Source organism: Haliaeetus albicilla, chromosome 11 (genome assembly GCF_947461875.1).
Source record: "Haliaeetus albicilla chromosome 11, bHalAlb1.1, whole genome shotgun sequence".
NCBI classification, from domain to species: Eukaryota; Metazoa; Chordata; class Aves; order Accipitriformes; family Accipitridae; genus Haliaeetus; species Haliaeetus albicilla.
In genome coordinates this window covers 5461070-5483628 of record NC_091493.1, presented here as the reverse complement: position 1 = coordinate 5483628, position 22559 = coordinate 5461070, and the positions used below count along the sequence as shown (strand labels likewise).

Sequence of the window (22559 nt, the reverse complement as noted above, 5' to 3'; positions counted from 1 at the left end):
GCCACAACCGTAAATTGAGTAGTGAAATTACAACTACAATGTCTCTAAATCCAAAAGGATATGTCTGATGTCCCAGGTTTTGGCTTTGTGCATTTGCATATGCAAAAACTCTGATTAAAGCTAAACTGCCGGAAAAGGAGAAGCAGATGAGAGATTTTTCTGGTGTATGCAAGCAAGGTACCTCCAGAGAGTTGCTCATCCCAATTAAATTTTGGACAACTCAAGCTCTGGAAATGCCTGGCCCTCTCCACTGACCATAGACAGAGTTTGGACAACTAGATTTATAGGTGGTTAACGTTGGGAGAGGTGATCCCCACCATGCGCTGCTAGCAGGGGTTTGTATTTCACCTGCCTTCTCATACTGTAAGAGGTATGAGTTACCTCTGATAACAGCTGAAAAGGAAGAAATATTTCTCACAGAGGGCCATTACTTCAAGAACATTCATCTTTCATGGAGCTCTTTGCATCCTTGGTATGTCATGCCATCCTCAGCACCCAGAGGGATGTCATGGGCTTTGTCATTACATGGCAGCTGGGATTTATATCCCATACTGGCACAGGAAACCAGTGCCAAGGGTGTTCAGATGATCAATTACTATTTTTCTTCTGAAATAGTTTCAGAAAATAAACAGGGTGCCCTGGTGATAGGAAATCATCACTCACAGATGTGGAGTCATCTTCCTGTTATTGCAGTGCCAGCTTCTTCAACTTAGGCTTACACTAGGTTATACTACCCATGGTTTTACAGTGGGTAGAAAGTCTGCTTTCCATCAGCAGTAATTGCTTTTCTCTATCACTGCAGAAATAAAAAAAAATTAAAAATAAGATGGTATTTTCCTTTAAACTTCAGTGAAAATACTTGATTTTTGCTCCAGCTAGTTATCCCCTCCCTGAATTTGAGAGATAGTAAAAAGGGGAGGTGGCATCTTTCCTCCTATAATGCTCCAAACTGTTTCATTTCAATTGTGTCTAAATGTAGATTATTTTTGTTATTCCTTTCCCTTAAGTGAACTTAGCAATGCAAGGAATCATGCGGAACAAAGCTGACAGAAGCCTGTGCCATGTGTCTGTCTAATACACAGAAAATATTTGGAACCTATTTCTGCTGCTGACTCTGTATGGGCAATGACTGTGCTTGTGCAGCCAACTCCATGTTTAGTTAAAACCTTCAAAAAACCACAAGTATTGTATTTTTGCAAGAGTAGTAGGTACCTTAGTGGAAAATAAATGCTCATTTTCTTGGATGGTTTGTTGGTGATGCTGAGGGAAGAGTGCAGGACTCTGGAGAATTACGTGGTTCCCAGAGGAGATACGGACTGGAGTTTTTCCTGAGAGATTAGGGAGATGAGGAACCCCTCTCTGAACAAACGGGTTTTATGTGTTAATTAAAAGTTTTCTAAATGCTGGGGTGTTTTGGCTTTTCAACAGGTGAACGTTACTCGTGAAGACTCCCCCAGTGAAGATCCGGTCTTTCTCCGTACTCTAGGGAAGGGAGATTGGTTTGGAGAAAAAGCCCTTCAAGGGTAAGTGCCCCTTATGATGTAGCTCTTACATTGAGATAATTTTTCAAGGGCTTTTGCAGCCTTCAGAGGGCTGTTGCAATTTGGAAAGAGTTTGGGAGTGGGTTTATGCTTTTGGAGTTGGGCATTGTCACTTGGTGTCGGCATGTTGCAGGGAGGCTGCACCTGAATGGGGAAACATGGTTTGTTCTGCAGCTGAGTGGCCAAATGTAGGTCTTCCTGTGTTTGTAGACATCAGAAAATAGTTTATCTTTGCACTATCTTCCCTGACTACGCATTTGAAGGTCAAAATGCTTGACATTTTGCAACTCTGGAGTATTTTTCATGTATGGTAAGAGCATAATTGTGGTCTTGATGGAGTAGACGGCTGAAGGCAGGGCAGTGGTGGTGGTTTTTAAATTGTCTTACTATGTATATATGATTTTGGAGAATTGTGTGTGAGTGACCTGTTTTTCTTTGGGGATGAACTAAAAGAAGAGAAACTGTAATCACATATTCAACAAGCGATTATTATAAAAATATGCTTTATTTCCATAGGGTGGAATAAGAATCGGAATAGTAAAACGTGCTTTAGTCAGGAATCTGGGGCACCCATTCATCTTAATGGACAAACACTCATCCCATCCTGGGTATTTATCTGTGCATAAGAGCTATTGGGCTTCTCTTTGATGCTGTGGTACCGTGTTCAATCCCTCCTAAATCAGCCTTCTTCCAAAAAGAAGGCAGCAGAACATTTGAAGGCCAAATTTTGTGTCATTTCTTGGCAGCCAGGGAGATGTATCCAGCACAAAACTTGAGTCTTGCTGCTGCAAATCTATACATTAATTATAAAATAATATGGTTATTAAATAAATGTCCTTATTTTGGTTACTTTTTTAATACTAAGATGGAGGTGGACTATAATTTTAAATTTCCCCCACAAACACATAAAATAGAAACACTTTTTTCTTTATTTGTTTAGACCCTCACAGAAACTTGACTCTTAGAGCTGGTATGTTTTTAAAACAACACCAAATATATCGTGGCATCCACTCTGTGAGAGCAGGCAATAGTGTGCCAAACAAAACCATCTTTTGAAGAAGACCCAATATGGGAAATAAAAGGGATTTCCCACCTTCCATTCCTAAAACAGTTCTAGTGACACACAGCACCACCATGATGAGAATTTCTCAGCATTTCAAATACAGTATTTTGGCTAGCTGGCTCAGACTGAGATTAGTTAATTTACAATAAATACTTGTCTGCATATATTTAAATATTCAATACATAACAACTTTCATCTTCTGAAACTAAACAGAAGCCCAATAATTGAGAGTGTGTTCTCAACAAGCGAGGAAACCATAATACTGACATATTTTTTTGCTAGGGAGTTGGCATACCTGAAGTACCGTACCTTCCGGTTTGCTGATAGGCTTGGTAGTTCTGTAGCTAGATTTCAACTGAATAGTGTGAAAATACTGTAATGTAAAGCATCCAGCAGCTCAATAAATTGCTAATAAATTAATATCTTTCAGGACTGTGTAAGACATCACTGTTCAGTGACTTGGGAAGCCTTTAGGATGTTTCTACTACTGTAAAATATGGTTATGGCTGAGAGCTCAAGATAAAATTGAATTTTTAGTGTATTTTCTTTACTTTTTCATCTTTGACTCATTTTTCAAAACTTTACCAGGACTTGCTTAGCAATACTTAATTCCACGCTATTAAATCATGTTGCGATTTCATGTGTGTAGGACATAGTAACAACTAAAAGACATTCTTTCTTGACAATATAAAATAAGAGTTGCAGTGTCCATTCAGTGTAGTGCTGGACAGCAGGAGGAAAGATAACAAATACCTTCTAGTCCCTCACAAAAATACGTGTACTGACCTAGACATTGGGTGATGATATACATTATTCCATTTTCCACACTCGCAGCAGATGGTGCACATTATTTCACAGTATCCTATTGCACACCAGCAGGAACAAAACAAGTTGTGAAGTGATCAGCCACATTATCTTACAGGAATACTCAAGGCTCCCAACTGTTACGTTGTTCTCTTACCTTCCTGGCTAATTGGCACCGAGATAGCAGATGTGTCATTTTCGGTATAGCAATACATAATTTACAGTGTACTCGCAATCAGTTATTTTTTGTGACGTTTTCTTAGTTGGAAAGAAAACATTTTATAAGGCTGTTTACAATAATTATTTCTATCAACACAGAAATAACAATTCATGCAAATAAGCAAAGGAAAATACCTCAGTGTGACTTTGTGGCTCACGTACAAAAAGTGACTAATAATTACACTGTGCTGCCTTGGTGGTATCACACAGCTGAATCCTTGCACGAGATCATCTGTCTGGACCAAACTGCATCCTCTTGCAGAGATGATGGTTTTGGAGTGGCCATCCATCCCTCTCAGTGGATGGAAAACACAGTTTAGTCTGTGGCAGACAGTCTTACAGAGAACAATGGAGGAAGAAAAGAGGACAGAAAAGCAAATCTTGGAATATAAGAGAAGGCTCCTTCTCCTTCAGAAATTCTTTCCCATAGACCAACTCAAAAGAGGAAGAGTTTGAGCCGTCGCCTCCTTACTGTTACATTATATATTACATCATACATTGCATTTAGATAGAGCTGTCGTTTTGGGTGCTGTGGGTTTCACCTGGGTTTGGGATGCAGGAGGAGCTCCGGACCATGGGGCAAAAGAGCAGTGGCACGTGGCAGAGGGCTGATGTTTTGGAGCGGCCGCGATGGAGCCCACCTGGGTGAGCAGGAGAGGGATTCTGAAAGAAATATTCATAGTTCAGTTCATAACGCTTTGACCAAACTGGCCAACTCTCGAGGTCTGATAGCCGGGATTTTCTGGTGGGTACGTTGGCTTTTAAAAGAGGGGATCCCTAAACACTCAGCAGCCTCAAGTCTCCTGGGTAGTGGCAAGAGAGGAAGAATTTAGGAGAGTAGCCAAGCTGAAGCTGAGACAGGGCTTGCCCTGGACTCCACAATAGATGTATATCTATTTTATGTATCTATGTATAAATATAAACGCTGGGAGTGCATTGTACTGAAAAAAGTAATGGAAATATGGATGCCACACTTCAATTTAAACTAACACAAACATATGAAAAGGTTTTAGCAAAAATGTTTGCCATATAGTAAGATGAAAACAACAGCTTGTTTTAAGGCTATTTTACTGTGTTTCTAGGCTGTTGTCTTTGAGAAGAGCATTTTTAATGCAGTTACCAGAAGAGGTAGCTATTTCAGTATGGCTGGGGTGGACACTAGTGAGGCAAAACAGGGTTATAGAAACACAGTTTTATTTTGAAAGCCACTTAGTTTGCTTGTTTGTCCATGTGACCTGTCTTTGAAAATAATGAAATTGTTTTTCATTTGGAGTTTATCATCTTCGATTGTGTTGATTTATAAATCCATGCGGGCATGTATTTGTGATGTAATTAAGCCAAAGCGAAACACAGATTCACTTGACTGTGAGCAGGGTAACAGCCAGCTTGAGGAGACAAGGATGTCTTGGTGACTGCAATGATTTATTTTAGGGCATGGCAGATGGAAAAAGTGTGGGAATTTGGGAAGCCTTCCTGCCTCAAGTGTCATGGCAGTTGGCTCGCGGATGGGACCGCCGGAGGAAGCTCCTGCTTGGTGCAGAGAGCCCCGGCCAAAGGATGGCCTCTCTGTTCATCCTTCTCATTTGTAAAGAATAAAATACAGATTTTTTTGTTTATTATTTTTTAAAAATGTGTTCATGGTGCATAGGGTGAAGAAGAAATTGTGGTCTTTGGGTCATGCAGGAGGTGCTCTGCCATGGTGACGATTATAGTGATATTTGAGCTACTGTAACAGATATATATAAATTTTTTTGTTACCTTCACGATGATATGAGATTAAGTATGGTACTACCTGTCTCTCATGGGACATAACAACATATCTTCCTTTCAGGAAAATTCATATTATTTCCTGTTTATACCTCTGCCTCTGAAGGCTCCTGTGTAGTTATTTTCCCAATGTTACAGCAACCGCCTCTCCTCTACCTCCCCAAAATCCCTAGGATATGTTTTGTGCGCTGATAATTTGCAGGAGCAGTAAAACAGTGTATATCTGTATGGGTAGGAATGTCAAATGACAATTTCCTTGCTGACCTTCCAAAAACTTTACACCATATTTCCCACTTAAAATAGTGTGAATTGCTGTGACGGATGTTGTCAGGAGGCATCAGAAAAAAGTAGTAATGCACAGGGAAATATTAGTGACTCATTAAATCAGAATTGCAGCTGGCAATGTCAGAGCTTTATTTATTCATAAATTAATGTAGGAACTGAATATAATCTCAAAAACTTTTTAAAAGGTCTGGTAGTTGATGGCTGAGATGAGAATACGGCCTCAGTAAATAGGACATTAGAGTATTGGCAATGATATCGATTTGTTTCTTTTTCTAATGTATGGTTGTTTTCTCTTGCTGCAGCCAGGGTTATGAGTCAGACTTCAGAATTAATCATTTTTATTAAATCTCTATAAATGCTGCAAGAGGTGCTGGGGTCCTGCTCATGCTCCTCTTCTTCCTGCTCTAATTCCGAGTTTGCTTCTGTGTAGTTGCAATGATGCTACTGCTAAACTGACCTTTACATTACTCCTTTTCCCAGATAAGAACCTAAAAATGCGATTTGTCATTAAAAACTTAAATGGGTTTCCAGGTTTTGGCAATTAAGTCCCCCACCTTGCTGCCCTGCTATCTTCTTTCTTGCCCTTTCTATCTTATTTCTTACCTGTTCTGTTTCTTTTTTCCCAGAAATTCTTTTCCCCTGCTGCTCACTAACAACTTTCAAAGGACTATAGAGATTTATTTACTAGGTTCAAATGCTGGGGGAATAAGACCAGTTCTCAGCAGTTAGAAAATAGCTAACTTGGTAGATGGTAAAATGGATTTGCATGCTGGTGTCTTCAAATATTTTTGGTTTTGCAAGACCCACACACAGTGCCCCGTACACTTCACAGCCTCCTTGGCCGTCCTGGAAGGGAAGAGTGCAAGCTGGAGTGGCTTTTATTTTATTTTATTTTAAATTTATTTTATTTTATTTTATTTTGTAAAATGGATGCTCCTGTTCAGACTGATCTTCACTCTCACAGTAACACAGGGTATTCTGCACACTCCCTTGCTGCCAAATGTTGCCAATTCTTCCTTTTATTTTATGCGCACAAATTTCTGCTTATTACAAATCACCTGTTGGGAGATACCTAACAAGTTTTAATTTACTAAATACCCTGTCATTTCTCTCAGCCCTCACTATGCCTGAACAGTTGTGCCTAGAAAAGCTTTTTCAATGTCCTTGACTGAACTTCTCAGTGAACGTAGAATCATGTTTCATCTTCATTGGACATGGTACATGGACATGGACATCTTCCTCATGGTACCATGCTTCCACTAAAACCTTACTATCTGCTGACCTATTAATCTAATTGTCTTGAATTTTCTTGGGAAAAGAGAATGGGATGGAGGATTGGAAATGTTTATTGCTCTGTCACATAGAGGTGATCGCACAGGTATATACGTGGCAAACAGGAGTCTCATCTCAGGGTGGCATTATAAGAGAGAGAGAGATTTAAAAAAATACATATAAAAGATACATATAACCTATAGCATAATATAGTTTAATTTCAGTTTCTCCAGGGAGAAGTACTGCTCCTTCTGTTGCAATCAGCGTGCTTGGGAAAGACGCATCCAACCACCCAAGACTGTTGGGGAAGGGTCTGGGGAGCAGCAAAATTACGGTGTAAGAAAGCAAATGGGATCTGTGATGGAAAAGGGATGGGAAAATGGGCTATGTCGTCCTGGCTGGGACAATTATGGAAGGTTCCCGTTTACAGTGATTTCTCTTGCTTACAGCCTTGGCACGAAGCTGTCCTTGCTCACCTGTCACACTAGGGGTCACGATGCAAAGAGATTCACTATTCCCATTTCAGCCCAGTTAGGAACAGGGGAAGAAGAAAAAGAAAGAAAAAGCAGCCATAGGGTAGATATTCAGCTCAGGATAATGTAGTTTTCCAGCCAGGAGCCCCATGGAGATGAAGATGTACCTGTAGTGGTGATGGTCATCATAAAATTGAAGCAATGATTCAGATGTTGTGCAGAGAATGAGTCTAAAAACAACCAAAAAAGACCCTTTTTAACTTTGGCTACTAGGCAGGAGCAAGTTGGGAAGCAGTTTTTATCACCCCTGTTGCTAAATAATGGGGCTTTTTTTAAGTCCAGGGTGTTTTGTAGCCTTTCTCCTGCCCAGCACCTGCAGTACTGTGTGTGTAGCTCATGGACCGTGGATGTGACACATAGCCTCCAAGGGCCGGCTGGAAGTTATTTCATCCATCACGTCAGCTGCTTTTTACACTTCCTACAAGCATCAAGTGATCTTAAAAGGTATTTCAGCCATTAGAGCTGTATTTGCCACCCTCTTTTCCTCCCCGGGTAGATCCCTGCCCATAAAGTCAGGCAAGACCTTGGAGGCAGGGGTGATGGCTGATGGATTTTGACCCATCACCTTGAGACGCGGGAAACACCGAAAGCTTTTAAAGGATTTGGAAAAGCTGTTGGCAAAGCCCTGAAACAAAACCCTCCCAGAGGCTTTGGAGGGTAAGAGCTCAAAAGCCCGGACAGCTGGAAGTGAGGAGGCCAAGTGACACCGAGATGGTGTCACCATATGGTTCCCCGCAGGGTTGGCTTGCTTTCTGCAGGCATCTGGTCCCTGCTTGGGTCGGGAGAGGTGGCCGGGTGGACCTTTGCTCTGACTGATCTCCTAAGAGCACACCATGGCAGTAATTAAACCCTACTAAAATGTCTCCCTGTCCAGGCTGGCTTCTGATGTTTGGCTGCCCTGGTCTCAAAGCCCTTAGATAGGGCATCACACTAGCACAGATGCAGATATTTTGAGATACTGCTGTTGCAAAGTAAATTATGAAATCTTCATCAGGCCCTTTGCAATTTGTTTAATTACATTATTGCAACCACGTATTGGTTGCTGATGTAGTTGCTTCACTTTCTCCAAGTACATATTCTTCACGTTTTATTTCTTCATAAAACACAAGCCAGTATTATGTTGGCTTGCGCAGGAGCTTGCAGCAAGCGTCTTCAGCTGATTGCCAAAAGCTCCTGATGCTCTGAGAAGTTCCCTGGCAGGGCAGAGGCTCCCAATTAAGGGACTCATCCAAAGCCTTTTCAAATGAGCTGGCAGGTTCACCCCGGTTGTTGTTAGGTGTGCTGTAACTCACAAAAACATAGCTATGCCTTTGTCACCTAGCAAAAATACATCCAAGGGTTTTTTTGAGCTGTGTTGACTTCAGCCACCCTGTACATATAGAAACGAGGGGGAAACGACCCAGAGGGACAGAGCAAGATGTGTCGGCTCTAACAGCATCCTGCCTGGGAGCGCTGCGTTGTGACTACCAAGAAGGTTACCTTACACTTTTCCAACAGGAATGAATTGATATTGTTGATTCTTCTTGTCTTAAATAAGAATACAGAATGGATCACACCACATGAAACCAAAGGTCCATCTAGCCTGGCCTCCTGTCTTCTACAGCAGCCAGAATCAATTGCCGAAGAATGTCCTGAACCAGAGCTGGTGGCTTTAATAATTTATAATCCTTGGTGGGTTGTTGATTTACTTTTCAAACATGTGCAAGCGGTTTTAAAATCCACGACCTTCTGTGGCAATTAGTTCCACATTTAAATGTGCAGGATGAGAAGAAATGCCGATTTTAATTTGGGGTTGGGTGTTGGTTGGGTTTTTTTTGGATGAGCCATCTGCTCCTCTTACGAGATGCCTCCAAGTTCTCAGATGTGCAGTTGACTTCTTGATTTGCAGAGAGCTCAATAGTCTGTTGTCTGAGACTACAGACATGGCAACAAGCTATTTAATGTGAAGACAAATAATTTTTCTTCTATGTTTACGGTTTCTAGCATCTTAAATGACTTGGTAAGATCTCTGGAACTCAGTCCTACTTTTTCTTTAATGAGAACCACACTTTTTATATAAAGATATTTGGAAGTAGAGCCAGCCGACTGCAATATCATTCTGCATTTTGACAAACAGCTGTTCAGTCAATAATTTGAGGGGTTTTTACTAATTTGTGTGCCGGTGATATAGAAAGCTGGTAACATCTTAGTCAAGCAGGTGTTGGTGAACCTTCCCAAAAAGCCGTGCAGCTTTTCCAGATTTGCTCTGCATGACAAGTTACACAAGAACTACTCTTCCAGGCTTGAATAGGCAAAGGGTTTCTTTAGGACCAAAGTAATAGAGCAAGGAGAGCAATTCTAAAAAATCATACCCACAAAGGCTTCTTCAATGTCTGTGTTTAGATGATGACTTAAAAACCTCAAGTAGGGCTGGAGTTAAGCAGTGAGATGATGGATCTGGGGTTTTCAGCTGCTTGATTTTCCCCATTGTTAAATATCTTGCTTCCAAATTTCTTGAATTGCAGGGCAATTGACTTGGAAATGAGATGCAGCTTTATTTTATAGTAATGCTGAACAAAACCTTGTTTCAGACGAGTGACAGTAAACACCGCGTTAAGAAGGAAAAACAAATGATTATGTACTTAAGCAAGATCAGAGAACACCAGAATTGCAGTCTTTTGTGCCTTATCAATCGCCTGCCTCGTGCATTTTGAGCGGTCGCTTTGCATTTCACAAGCCTCTTTATATAAAACACATCATCATGAAAATACATCAGTTACTGAAGGAATATAGCCAATCATATTAATAGAAAGCTTGTGCACAAAATATGCCTTTTAAAAAATTTATTTTCTAACAGGAAAAGAAAACAAATATCTGGCTTTTTATTTATCAAACAAAAAACTTCTTTTGGGAAAAATAGCCATTAGGAAACAATTAGCAGTAAATTCAAAATTTTACTACTCTTCTTCTAACAAAAAGTACATAAAGTTGCTCCAATTTCTACAGGGAAGTTATGCTCAGAGCCAACTTCATGATTCAAATGTAGTTAATAAATAATCAGGTTGTTTCGAGTCTTAAAGATAATAATCGTTAGTTTGTAAGAGCACAGCTTATTAATAGTTCTGGCTTTTTTACAACTGAATCATAGCCTGGGAACTAAAACTCTATATTTGCTTTCCTTTGAAGATGCGGTCCTGCAGAGCAAGCACAATATTCCTCCTGCTGAGTTTAAAATATATATATAACATTGGGCAACAAGATTGTGCCAGATGGAGGAGAGCAGAATTACAGGGGGGTTTATAGTTACGAATATATTTGCCTACGCTTACTGCAGTGAATGTCTCCAAGAATTTTTCTGATGTCTTTTTGCCTTAGCGTTATTTCAGAGCTTGAAAGAAACCCCGTTGCCGAAATAGGTAATGCATGGCAAATATCAGGGAGGTATTATATTGTTGCTTTTTATTAGATAACTAAGCTGTTAGAGCACTATTCATATAAAAGTACATGTTCGTATTACAAAGGTTTTAAACCAGCACATTTTGGGGGATGTATCCTCTTGTATGAACTGGGATGAGTGAAACCGGTTAGTGACAGAAATGATTGCAGGGTCAGATCTGGTAGTTCTTGCTTACTTAAAAGTGTCTAAACCTGAGATTGCAGTTTGTTTTTCTCATTTGGAGGATGTGAAATAGCCCAGAAGGGCTGAAGACATCTTCTGGTCCTGGCTGAATCCTCCAAATTCTTCCCCTTTGCCCCTTTTTGTGTTTTTGTGCAGACAGTACCTGTACTATGCAAAAGAAAAGAGAAAACAAAAAAAACCCACCTAATTTCTGTCCTGCAGCAACTTGTAGTATTTTGGGTTTTTTACATTCTTAAACAATAAGGCCTTTATGTCAACATGATACTGTCAACAATAAATGTTGACAATTGAATCAAAACATTTTATCCTAAAATTTCAAAATTATGATGCTTTTGTCAAAATGCTGAAACGCTGGTTTATGACAAATGTTTCTAGTTGGAAAAAAAAATCCATAATCCAAAATAAATGTGTTAATAGGGAGAGGAGAAAAAAATCCCTGTAGAAGACCTCCAGAGAAAATCACACGTTTTCTTGGGAAACTGCTTCCGTCGAAATACTCCTGCTAGCTCTGTTCAGGTTTGTAAGCATTAAGTGGAACTGAAAAAATACAGCACCGAATTATAATTCTCTTGACTTCCTTAAAAAAAACAAACAACCCTCAAGATGCCTACCAGGGATGCAGAGGCAGAAGTATGAATTACTGCTGGGGATGCTGCATGTGAACTCGCAGCCCGCCAGCTGCTCTGCGTAACTACCCACGATGCAGACAAGATAATTCATGTTAGCTAACCCTCAGAGCAGGTTTACAACACTATGTAATCATAGGGGGGGAAAAAGAGCAAAAGATGCTTTACATTTATTGGGGTTTTTTTGCCTAACTCCTGTATCATTTATGCAGCTATACACACATTTAAATGTACATCCTTGAGTGTCATCACATTTAATGGCATTAAAAAAACAATGCCTGCTTATGGTACCTCCCGGGATGGCTGCTTTAATTTATAGACGAACTTACTACAGCATAATGTGATGTGGCTCCTCTTCAAATCTCCTCTTCTTTTTACACCCGGGATGGATTTGGTCTTGTGCGTCAGGCTTGTAACTCCATATAAAATAACTATCATTTATAAATTTTTCATTCGTAGAAAATTGAGGGTTTTTTCTGCAAGGATGCATAGTAACCCAGTGTTGAGATGCAGTGCCTAGTCATTTTGTGATCATTATAAGGCACCATCGTAATATGAAATAGTTAATATTAAGCCTCGTGGTTTAAAAATAGTAGAACGTCCCTGATAGAAGCTTATTAAAATAATTCCACCTCTAAAAATATAGGATAATATATTTTCATGGCTTTCATTTTGCATGCTGAGTAATTTAAATACAAAGGATAGGCCATTCAAATTAGTGATTTTAACACAATCACAATTTAGCCATAATATAGTAAATTAGGCCCCCATCCTTGGAAGAAGATGGGGGTGCAAGTTTGCATTTAGCACCCATTTCTAATAACCTGTTATTTTCTTAATCATGTTTTCATATTCAGTGTTATGAACAATACATACTGACTTTTTGATTTAATTCATGTCATCCAGGTTATTCAGCAGGGGAGAAGGGTCTTCACCATTATAGACTTGCTATTTTGAAGATGACTTTTCTGTAACATGTCAACCTCCAAAAACCTAACTCCCTTTCTGAGCTCTCCCGCCTGTCAGGATCCCAGCCCTGACGTTCACCGGCATCAGCCACTGGCTACAGGTTATCTCCTATGTGCAGCAAACCCAGAATCCTGATGCCTTTGGTTTTGCTCATAGTAATACAGTAGGTTATGAGTTAAGAAGAGGAATATTTTGTAGCAACGCTAAAACTAGATAAATTAGCACTTAAGGCAAGTTGGATGGATTGTGCATTCTGCAACACCATGAAATAATCAATGGCCTTTCTAATTTAGAGACTTTTTTCCCCGGAGAGCACCATATCCCACCCCATTTTGCTTAGGGGTCAGTAGTCTCTAGGTTTACAGGAACACCGTGACCCTTCAAGGGGTGATTCATCCTATGCTGAATCTCCTTTGCCATCTGTCCCCTCCGGAGCTGCCTGGGACATGCAGACAGCTGAGCTGGATGGGATCCCAGCTGCATGGAGGGCAGCTGAATCCCACTCGGAGGCATTGACTGTATTTCCTTTGGGACTAAAAGAAGAAAAAGCCTCTGAGTGGCTGCATATAAGAAATACTACTAGTGGGAAGCCTAGTGATGAACATCTATTCTCCAGATTTTATGTTGTGGCCGTCCAACCATTAAGTAACATAGTTAACCACCATAGACACGCTCAAAATTAAGGATGAAATATTTATAGGAATGGAGCTGGCTATTTGTCTGTATGAATGCCTACTTAATTCTGTTTTGTTTGGAACTCTACAGTATTAAAAGACCATTTTAAGATCACCCTTTTCAAGTAATGCTCATTTAAATTGACAAGAAGACATCAGAAGAACTATGTCCGCTTTTATGGCATTTAGTTTAAGAATCCGTTTGAGCCCAGAGTGTCCACTTTGGGGGTTTTTTGGTTTGCTGGCTTGTTTTATCTGAGCAATGTGCTTGGTGATGGGCTAAAGTCTCTCTCTGTGGCAAGAGCTATAACATCATTTGTATCCAAAAGACTTCACAGTTGCGTTTCCAAAGTCCGGAGCGAAGAACCTGAGGCCCTTACACAAAGCTACAGCTTGTCCCCTGCGTGGTGGACCACCTCAAGGAGCACCCCTGCAAGTAATTGAACTTTTCACAACTCCGAGTCTTTGCTTCCAGTGCAGTCCCTTTCCCAGCTGAGAAAATGGAACAAAGTCTGGGGCTGCATGCCTGCCATATCACTAGAAACTGGGGGCAGAAACAATGACTTAAGCGCCCGACCGTAAAGCTAGGCAAAAATGTTGCTACAATGAGAAATCCTCTTTTCTTTGTTGCTTTTTTTGGTTAAAGAAGTGGCTCCTTTTCCTGAGGCGTGTCAGGCACTAGCAGTTTTACATCCTGGAGATATTTTCTGTTGAAGAGCAAACCTAACACAGTTTGTTATAGGGGAGGATGGTGGGGAAGCAGCTGAAGATGGCTGTGGAAAACCAGGTGTGTGATTATGTAGGTATCGTGTCCTGCGGTGGAAAAAAAAAAAAAAAATTCAGACCACATAGACCAAACTGGCTAATAAACCCCAGAAAGACATCATGTCCACGTAGGCATTTAATGAATCCGTTAACCATTGGGGACAGTAAACAAGTGCTGGCTGCACTAGCAGTGGGAGATGTGTTTGTGTGTCCTGTAAACTGGTGATGACAAATTAATTCCTAATCCAGGCATGAGCATAGCATGAGAAACTTACCTGGGCTGGTAACTCAGTAATATCTTCAGAGAGGTCAGATGCAGTGCTCACCCTTCATGGAAAAAGCTTTATTGTTGGAGCAGATGCACATCGGGGTTGGGCGAAGGATGCAGGACCTCTAGACCAAGTCTCTTAAGGTTTGCTTTTCTCCTCCTTATCTTCCCTCCATAAGTACAAGGAGTTTTGTAGACTGTATACTATTCCTATACTGTATATATTAGTATTTCTTGACAGTAATCAGTCTGTCAGACCCCTGCTTTGAGTTTAACTATTATTAACATCAATTTTAAGTCTTAGAACAGATCTTTTCCCCATTTTAAGACTTGGCAGAGGGGCTTTTTATGCCAGGGATGGCAAATCAGACTTTGATGGCTCTGTTTTCAGTTATAGCCTCTGAACATGAAGTAAGTTGCATTCACTGTTGATGCAAATGATACAGTTAAGCTTTTAAGTACTGGGCACATTAAAGCAAATACGTGTTGTCCCAGCATGTCCCTGTCCCCGTGGGGTGTCACTGGGGCTCCAAAAGAGGAGCTGGAGCCAGCCTTGCCACTGGGATCTTGGAGAGCAGCTAGGCTGGCTGGAAATACCACCCTGAGCGTTTTCACATTTAAAAATAAATAGATTGTATTATCACTAAACAAAGTCAGGTCTTATTTTAGGCAAAGGCGCAATCTGAGCATAGCTTTTGCAAGACACAGCAGCACTCCCATTACGGCATCGGGACTTCATGTGCAAAGCTCATGTTACCTTTATGCTTGACTCCCATAACAAATGTCTGAAAGCTGATTTTTTGAAATGGTTTTCCTGTTAGGAGAATGTGTTATTTATTTGTAACATCGGCGATGTGGATGTTCACCTAAGGTGCCTGTTCACTTAACATAAAAGATTGAGGTTGTTATATGTGGCATTATTTAGGCGTGCTCCTTATCTGTGCTTCATGAACTACTAACATTTTGTTAGGCTGAACCATGTTATCACTGACCCTCAAAAACTTCATCTGGGACTCAAGCTTTCCATTTTTAAGTCAAATTTGGCCAGGGAATGAACCATAGCTGTGCCAATTGTGTGGGACAGTGTGTGAACCGGTCCAACCCCATGGCTGGAATGGGAGCTGTGCTGGCAAGCTTCCCCCTAACTGTCACAGCTGGGATACTGCAAACCCTGTGAACAGGGCTTAAACAAAGGTTTAGTATTGGGGCACTCTATAGCACCCTGGTGGACAATGTTTTTTCCAAAGAGACACTTTTGATGGATGTAGGAGCCTTAGGCAGCTTTTTTCAATGCATCAGGCTGCTGATGAACGAAGGTGAAAGAGGAGCCCAGCCTCAGCGCTGGGATTAACCTTTTGTTTCTAGGTCTTTACGGGATAGACTGGACCGTGCTGCCTTTTACACAACTGAGTTATCTGCTTTATTAAAGCCTTGCCATCACATCGGCACCGTTGATAGGCATCTGGTTGGTTGAGAGCCCATCCAGCCCCTCTCACGGTCGCCAGGACCTCTCCTCCCCTTCCCGTGGCCCCCTTTTGCTGTGCCCAGCCCTGCAGCAGTTGATTCTTCAGGGGTTTAAGGCTCCAAACCTCCTCTCTCTTTTTGTCCCTCTCTATATACACCAGGTCCTTATCCCCAGATCCACTTGCTCTTGTGCTGCCAAACTATGCTGGCAGAAACCCTGCAGCAGGCTGATTTCCTTAATTATGATTATTGTCTTCCCTGTTCTGCCATCTCTCTAACTAAACAACAGTCCCCCAGCTGTCTTTTCATTCCCTGACTATCATTCATCAAGCTTGTGTCTCCTTTCTCTGCCCAATAGCTCACTGCTTTTCTCTTTTCAAAGAGAAAATGGACAAGACAGAGTTCTCCTGACTTGCTGTCCCCTGTCCCACCACAACTCTGTCCTCCTCCTTTGCTGCTGCAGATGCAAAAGAATTCTCACCTCGTGTCTTCTTGGAGTCACCTTCATGACCCCTGTTAACCTATATCTTGTCTATAATCTGTATCTTCCTTTACTCTTTCCCTTAATTTCTTGCTCTCTCGGAGATCTTATCCCTCACCAGATCAGCACATTTTGATCTCCTCAGTTGCAGAGATATGAGCTGCTGCCCCGTGCCCCTCTCTTCTTACCACTGATAGTATTTATTGTATTGAAAGCTGTTGGGATTTCTTGTCTTCCAGTATTACAACATCATCAACTCATGATTTAAGCTGGGAGGGACTTGCAGGGGGCATCAGGTACAACTCTATGCTCAAAACGAGTCTAATTAGAGCAGCTCACTCAGGGCCATGTCCAAATGCATGTGCATGAGTTGCCCTAAAGGCATGGATTTTTTTTTTTTTTCTTTTTCCTTTCCTTTCGTCAGCTTTTGGTCTAGCAACTCAACTGTTGGTCTTTTAGTAGAGCCACTCTTAAGCATTCATTAAAAAAAAACAGGACCGGCAATCCATTTTTGTCCTTTTAGAGTTGTCACTGAAATTCAGAGGTGCCAACTATGGCCTTCTCTTGGCATCTCTCACTTTCTTCTTACTGTATGTCATGGAGAAACTGTGTCTGTTCTTCAGCCTCTGTGCAGGGATTCGCAGGGGTTGTTTCCTCCTTCATGTCTTTTTCCTCTCTTCACTGGAACTTCAGCTTCATATCTCTGTCCTGATGTCTCACAGCTCATTTCTGGACTTGTCTACATCCAAACAGGAATCTCAGCCATTTCTCTGATACCTCCTAGAGACAACTGGCTGCCATTGTGCTTCCAATAAATTATGCAGACTTCTCACTGGCTTCTTCCTTCATGCACAGCTTGAAGTGCCACCCTGTCTGGCTTTCATGTCTCCAAGGTGCGAGGCATCTTCAGGCTTTTCACTAAAACCCCACCTCCAAGCTAGGTCAGTCCCAGACACTTTCATATAGCGAAACCCTTCAGAGGTTTTATGGTCTTTTGTTACTCCAAAGACATTGTAAGACTGCTGCTCCAATTACTGTTATCCTAAATGATTGCTTTGACCAGAACCATTTATTTGGGTCCTGACTCCTCTGCTTTCTTGCCTCAAACACCAACTCTTCATCTTTGCTTTCACGACTTAGCCCTATCCAACCTTTTCCCATAGTCACTAGTGATTTTGGCATCCAATGCCCATTTATTACGCTTGTCTAAAAACCATCTTTGTGCTTCTTCCTGATGCCCCCCAGCCTGGGAGAAGTCCCCTGTAAAGACGCACAAAGCTGGCCAGGCTTCAGTCCTCCTTCGAGCTTATCTCTACTACCACGCGTGTGAAATTGTTTCCCAGGATGTGCTAAGACCACCTCTTGTCATTCTGAGCCATTGTATCCAGCTTTCTTCTGTATGTTTTCTTCTGTTCCTCACCAGCCAGCCACTTTCTCTTGGCCTTGAACTGGAGTGTAGGTTTTGGTGCCGACATAATAAATGGCTCCTGCCATAGTTAGGAAATATACAGCTCTTCACCACTAGGCCCTCTAGAAAATGCTAATTTGCTGACAATAAATATATTTCCTGTATTTATTTCAGTAAATATGTGTGTTTGTCAGCGAGGTCTCTGCAGGCTTTTGCTGTTTGAAGTGCAGAGTGATTGTGGCCAGTTTGCAGATGTAAATGATGCTCTCGGGAGTTATCCCGTCAGTGCAACGCAAATCATCCCAAGCCCAACAGTATGAGAAGGGAGACCTTGAGCTGCATGTGTTGGATTGAACGCAGCCATTTTCAGAGATTGAATTGTGTTTATTTTCAATAAAAAGGGAAAAAGCTCATTTATAAGTACTAAGGCTGTGGCCAACCTTCATCTCAATTTAATCTTAGGTTTGTTCAGGCTGAAACAAATGTTACAGGTTTATATGGCAGAACTTCCCTAATGAAGCAATTTCATTTGGACTGCTAAAGGGGCTGGCAGAGATTTAAATTCATATAATTTTTATATTACTATCAAATTCAATTTTTTTTTCCCCAGCCTCTGGGCTTTGTAAAATCAAGTTCTTGATTTCTGAAGTCTAAAGCTATAAAATGCACATCTTTAAGGCACTTGCTAAATTCCATTATTGCCTCAATCATGTTATAATTAAATGAAAAAATGTTTTCAATTATAGAATTGAGAAGAAGCTGGAACATTTTAGAATAGTTTTTGCTGTGGTCTTATGAAGATGGTAATGGCTGTTACAGCAGGTTAATCATCATTTGTCCTAGGTGCTATTTTATTTTCCCATTCCGTAGTATAATTTTAGATATAAGATGTTTGGTAACTTTACAAAGAAGTTGTCTTAAACTGTGCAATAAAGTGAGTCTTGCACTTTTTTTTTGTTTCAGAGACCACAAACTAGTGAAAAAGAAATAAACTTGGCAAGAGGGGCTAAGCATCAAGTAAGGAGAGAGGGGTGATGGTTTTGTTGACTTGACTTTGCTCTCTTGGGTCCAAATCCGCTTTATATTTTCCTAGTGTTTAATTTTTTTTAAATATTGCCTGTGCTGATGTCATAAAGAAGAAGTGGGTTTTTTTTACATTTCTTCCAAATTAAGCCATCTATTCTCTTAGGTAACTTCAGTGTTGAGGTGACCAGCCCAAGTCAACTCTGAGTGAAGAATCAGTAACGTTGGCAAAAGCCCAATGATAATCTAGCTAAAAATCTACAAAAGGCATTACTGTAAGGATACCCTTATTTTTAATTCTTATATGTCTTCTGCAATGCCTGAGTGACTTTTGCACCATGCTGTGGTAGAGGTGGTGACATGAAATATGTAGATGAGCTGCTACTGGTCCTGGATTGTAAGCTTCAAAATAATTTTTAGTCTTCTACAGTTGAGTAGGTGGGGTCATATTTAACCCAGGAGGAAAACAAAACAAAACAAACTGAAATGAAGTCAGGAAGAGGAGAACGTGTGTAAAGTTCCTTGCCAAGGAATTGCTTTTATAGGCTGAAGACATAACAGCTCCTTCATGCCAAACTGGTGTGCAACTTCAGACTAGAGCCAGCTCCTCTACAGACCTGATTGCAGAAGTGGTCAGGAGTGTCTTCTCATCTCTGCGCCGAAAGGGCAGGATTAAGCAAAGTAAAACTCAGTGGAAATATTTGGAAGTTAAAAGGAGCAGAGTCTGTGCGTCGGTCCCTAAATAGCCTGGAAAGACTTTGCAGAAATTACATACAAGCTTTTATGCAAAAGCTGTAGAGTAAATCTTTCTTTCGTCAAATAACTGGGAGGTAATATGTGTTACCAACTGCGTCTGCTGGTGAAGGCTTCCCTGTGATTTTAATATCTTGACCTTGGACACTTTGAAATTTCCTCCGGTAATGGCTGAAACTTTGCAAAAGGAGATGGAATGAATTTTAAACTCAATATTATTCTGTTCTGAAGCCAGGTATTTCCAACATCTTACATTACCATAGGTTAACGTAGTGCTTTTAAAGTGAAGATGACTCTAGCTGTTATTTTCTCTCCTATCTTGCATCTCAAATCCTCATCTAAAATTCTCTTAATGCTCTCTTCAAGCTTTCTCTGAATATATCTGCCTTAAGGAAAACTGAGAGGCGGCATAAAAAGGCATTTGGTTCTTGTTATTCAAGTGACCTGGAGTTGGTACCATGGTTTTTAGCAGTTCTTAGTGCCAGAGCGAAAGTATGTTTTAGTCTAGACCCTTGTATTACACGATTCTTAAAAATTAGTTGAATTTACTGGAGGGGGCAGTGGAATCACATACAGGAGAGAGACAAAAATCAGATGAATGTTGGTTGAAAGGGAGCTCTGAAGGTCTCTGCTCTGACCTCCTTCTTGAAGCGGGACTGTCACAGATGCTAGAGCAAATTCATCATTGCCTTGTCCAGCCTAATCTTGAAAATCTCCAAGGATGGAGAGTCGGGCACCAGTCGACCTATTGCACTGCTGTAAGTTTTTCTTAAGTTTTCTGACACGTCCAGCCTGAACCTCCTAAATGACAACTTGCGGCTGCTGCTTTAAAAAAAATTCCTGGGGAAAAAATACCAACAGAAGTAATTTAAATGAAACAGTCTGGCATTTAACAGGGATTATTGCAGCTATTTGCTTCAAAAAGCTATTGAGCCCAGTCATTATTGTAATGAAAATGGGAATATATGTAATCTCCATGGGTTTTATGGGGGTCCACAAGAGCAAAGGAGTTAATCCATATGCATCACAGTGTATTTTTTAATCTTGCATCATGTGTCCTTTCTGGACAGGTTCCTCGAGACTTAGAGAAAGACTTAAATGATTCGGCAGTTTGGGAGAGATCCCTCTACCTAGGGGAGTTGAAATCTTTTGAACACTGGGAAAGTCTGAGTCTTTTGTGCTGTTGGGTTATTGCCCTGATGCTACAAAGAATTTAGGAAGGATTTAGATTTTAAACTAACCCCCAGCATGTGTCCTTGAGCAACATCTGATGTTTTACAGATAAGGATATCGCCTCTCTAAGCGGGGCATCTCAGGGGAATGCAATCTCATTTAGAAAATGTTTTATCATTTAAAAACTGTTCACGAAAAGCTTGTAATAAAGTATTGTAGTTAACCTTATAGCCTTATTTTTCCTTTTTTTTCCTTTTATGGCTATAGAAGATATTTTTCCCATGTGGAGATTCCAGATTAAGGGTAGTGAGAGAGTAGAAGGGAAGTATTTTAATTGTCAGGAGCTTTGATTTAGTAACGAGACACTGACACTGTTCCTCCCAGCACTCAGGAGAAGCATTGGACCACTTTACAATTTGTACATCTTCTTTTTCTGTCCGGGCTCAAGATGTTAGCAGTACCCAGGGCTTGAAGGGACATGAGTCAGTCACAGGAAAAAGGGACTTTATTTCAGACCGCTAAGCCCAACAACTTCCATAAATTTTATTGCTGATACTCCCCAACAGCTGCAGAAGTCCTCAGTTTACCTGTGATTTTGGCGGTAGTTTTGTTGGCAATATTTCCATACTCAAATGGCTACGGTGCTTCCAAATTCTTTGCATTTCATTGCCATACTTTCCAATGTTATTTCATCTCCTTTGCTTTTCTAACTGAGGAGATTATTTGAATATATATGATAAAGTTCCCTCTCATTTTTAAAAACACAAGGAGAAAGCAGTTATATTTACTTGAAAAACGTTGCTTGTGCAAAAACAGGCAAACCACCATGTTCAGGGCATTAGCCGACGTGCGTGCCAGTAACCATATGGGAATTCAGCTGGCTGGGTTTGTGTCCTTAAGAGCCCTGTGCCAATAGAGTGAGACTTGCCAGTCCCCAAACTCATTTAGGATGTTCAAAGTCAGCTGGGTTATCTCTGCGCAGCACTGCTCTGCCATGTAGGCAAACCTTTACATTTCAGATTTAGCTAGGATAAAAAAAAATACACTTTCCTCAGAGGTTGGTTTTCATGAACAGCAGATCTAACTTAATAATGCGAGACATTAAAACTGTACCAAAGGATGGTATTTATTCATCTCGATAGGCATAGTTTAGTGGATAATGTTATATGTGATCAAATCCACTATGCTGGATTTCATCGTGGTCATTGGTATGTTTTCTGTCTCTTTCTTTCTTATGAGCGTGTAATGAGATTTATGAGAATAATATGGGTTTTTGTGTTCAAAGAAAGGAGCAGGAGCACGGTCTCATCCAATACTCTGACCACAAAGCGAGAAGCCCAGGTGATAGGAGGCACGTTGTTGATGTGCGCACAGTTTAAAATGAAGGTGACATGTTTGATTGTAGGCTTTGATAAGGCTTCGCTAGAATTCATTTGCCAGTAGCATTGCAGACTTTTGCTAATTACTGCCCTGACTCTTTGCAAATGTTCCCTCCTGACATAATAGGTGGTGGTTTATGGCTTTTACGTGGCACCATTTGCAGTGAGTCAGGTCCTGCTGGGGAATGATATGCACCAAGAGACATGGTTTAATTAGGGTACACTTTCATTAGTTTACTCATCTGCAATCAGGCAATAACTCGTCGCTTGCAGGTCATGTCATCTTTTTTCAGTCCCCTCGCCATTTCTAGTCCCAAGTGTCTCTTGCAGGAGCTGTAGGGACTAACGATAGGCAGGTCTTGGACATGGGTTTCTCAGCTTCTCGAATAATCAGAGTGCGAGTGGGCTTCACTGAGGATGTATACAGGGTGTATATATGCTCAGCGAAGGCTGAAGGACCTCAATTTTCTCCA

At 40.9% G+C, this 22559-nt stretch overlaps 1 protein-coding gene across 2 annotated transcripts in view; it reads left to right on the top strand.

The window, feature by feature from the left end:
- Window positions 1-22559, top strand: part of PRKG1 (protein kinase cGMP-dependent 1) — a 521708-nt gene that overhangs the window by 397152 nt on the left and 101997 nt on the right. For both annotated transcript variants that reach the window (XM_069795904.1, XM_069795903.1), the window contains exon 7: window positions 1429-1523. In XM_069795904.1, coding sequence (XP_069652005.1) covers window positions 1429-1523 — 95 coding nt within the window. The remainder of the gene's footprint in view (window positions 1-1428; window positions 1524-22559) is intronic.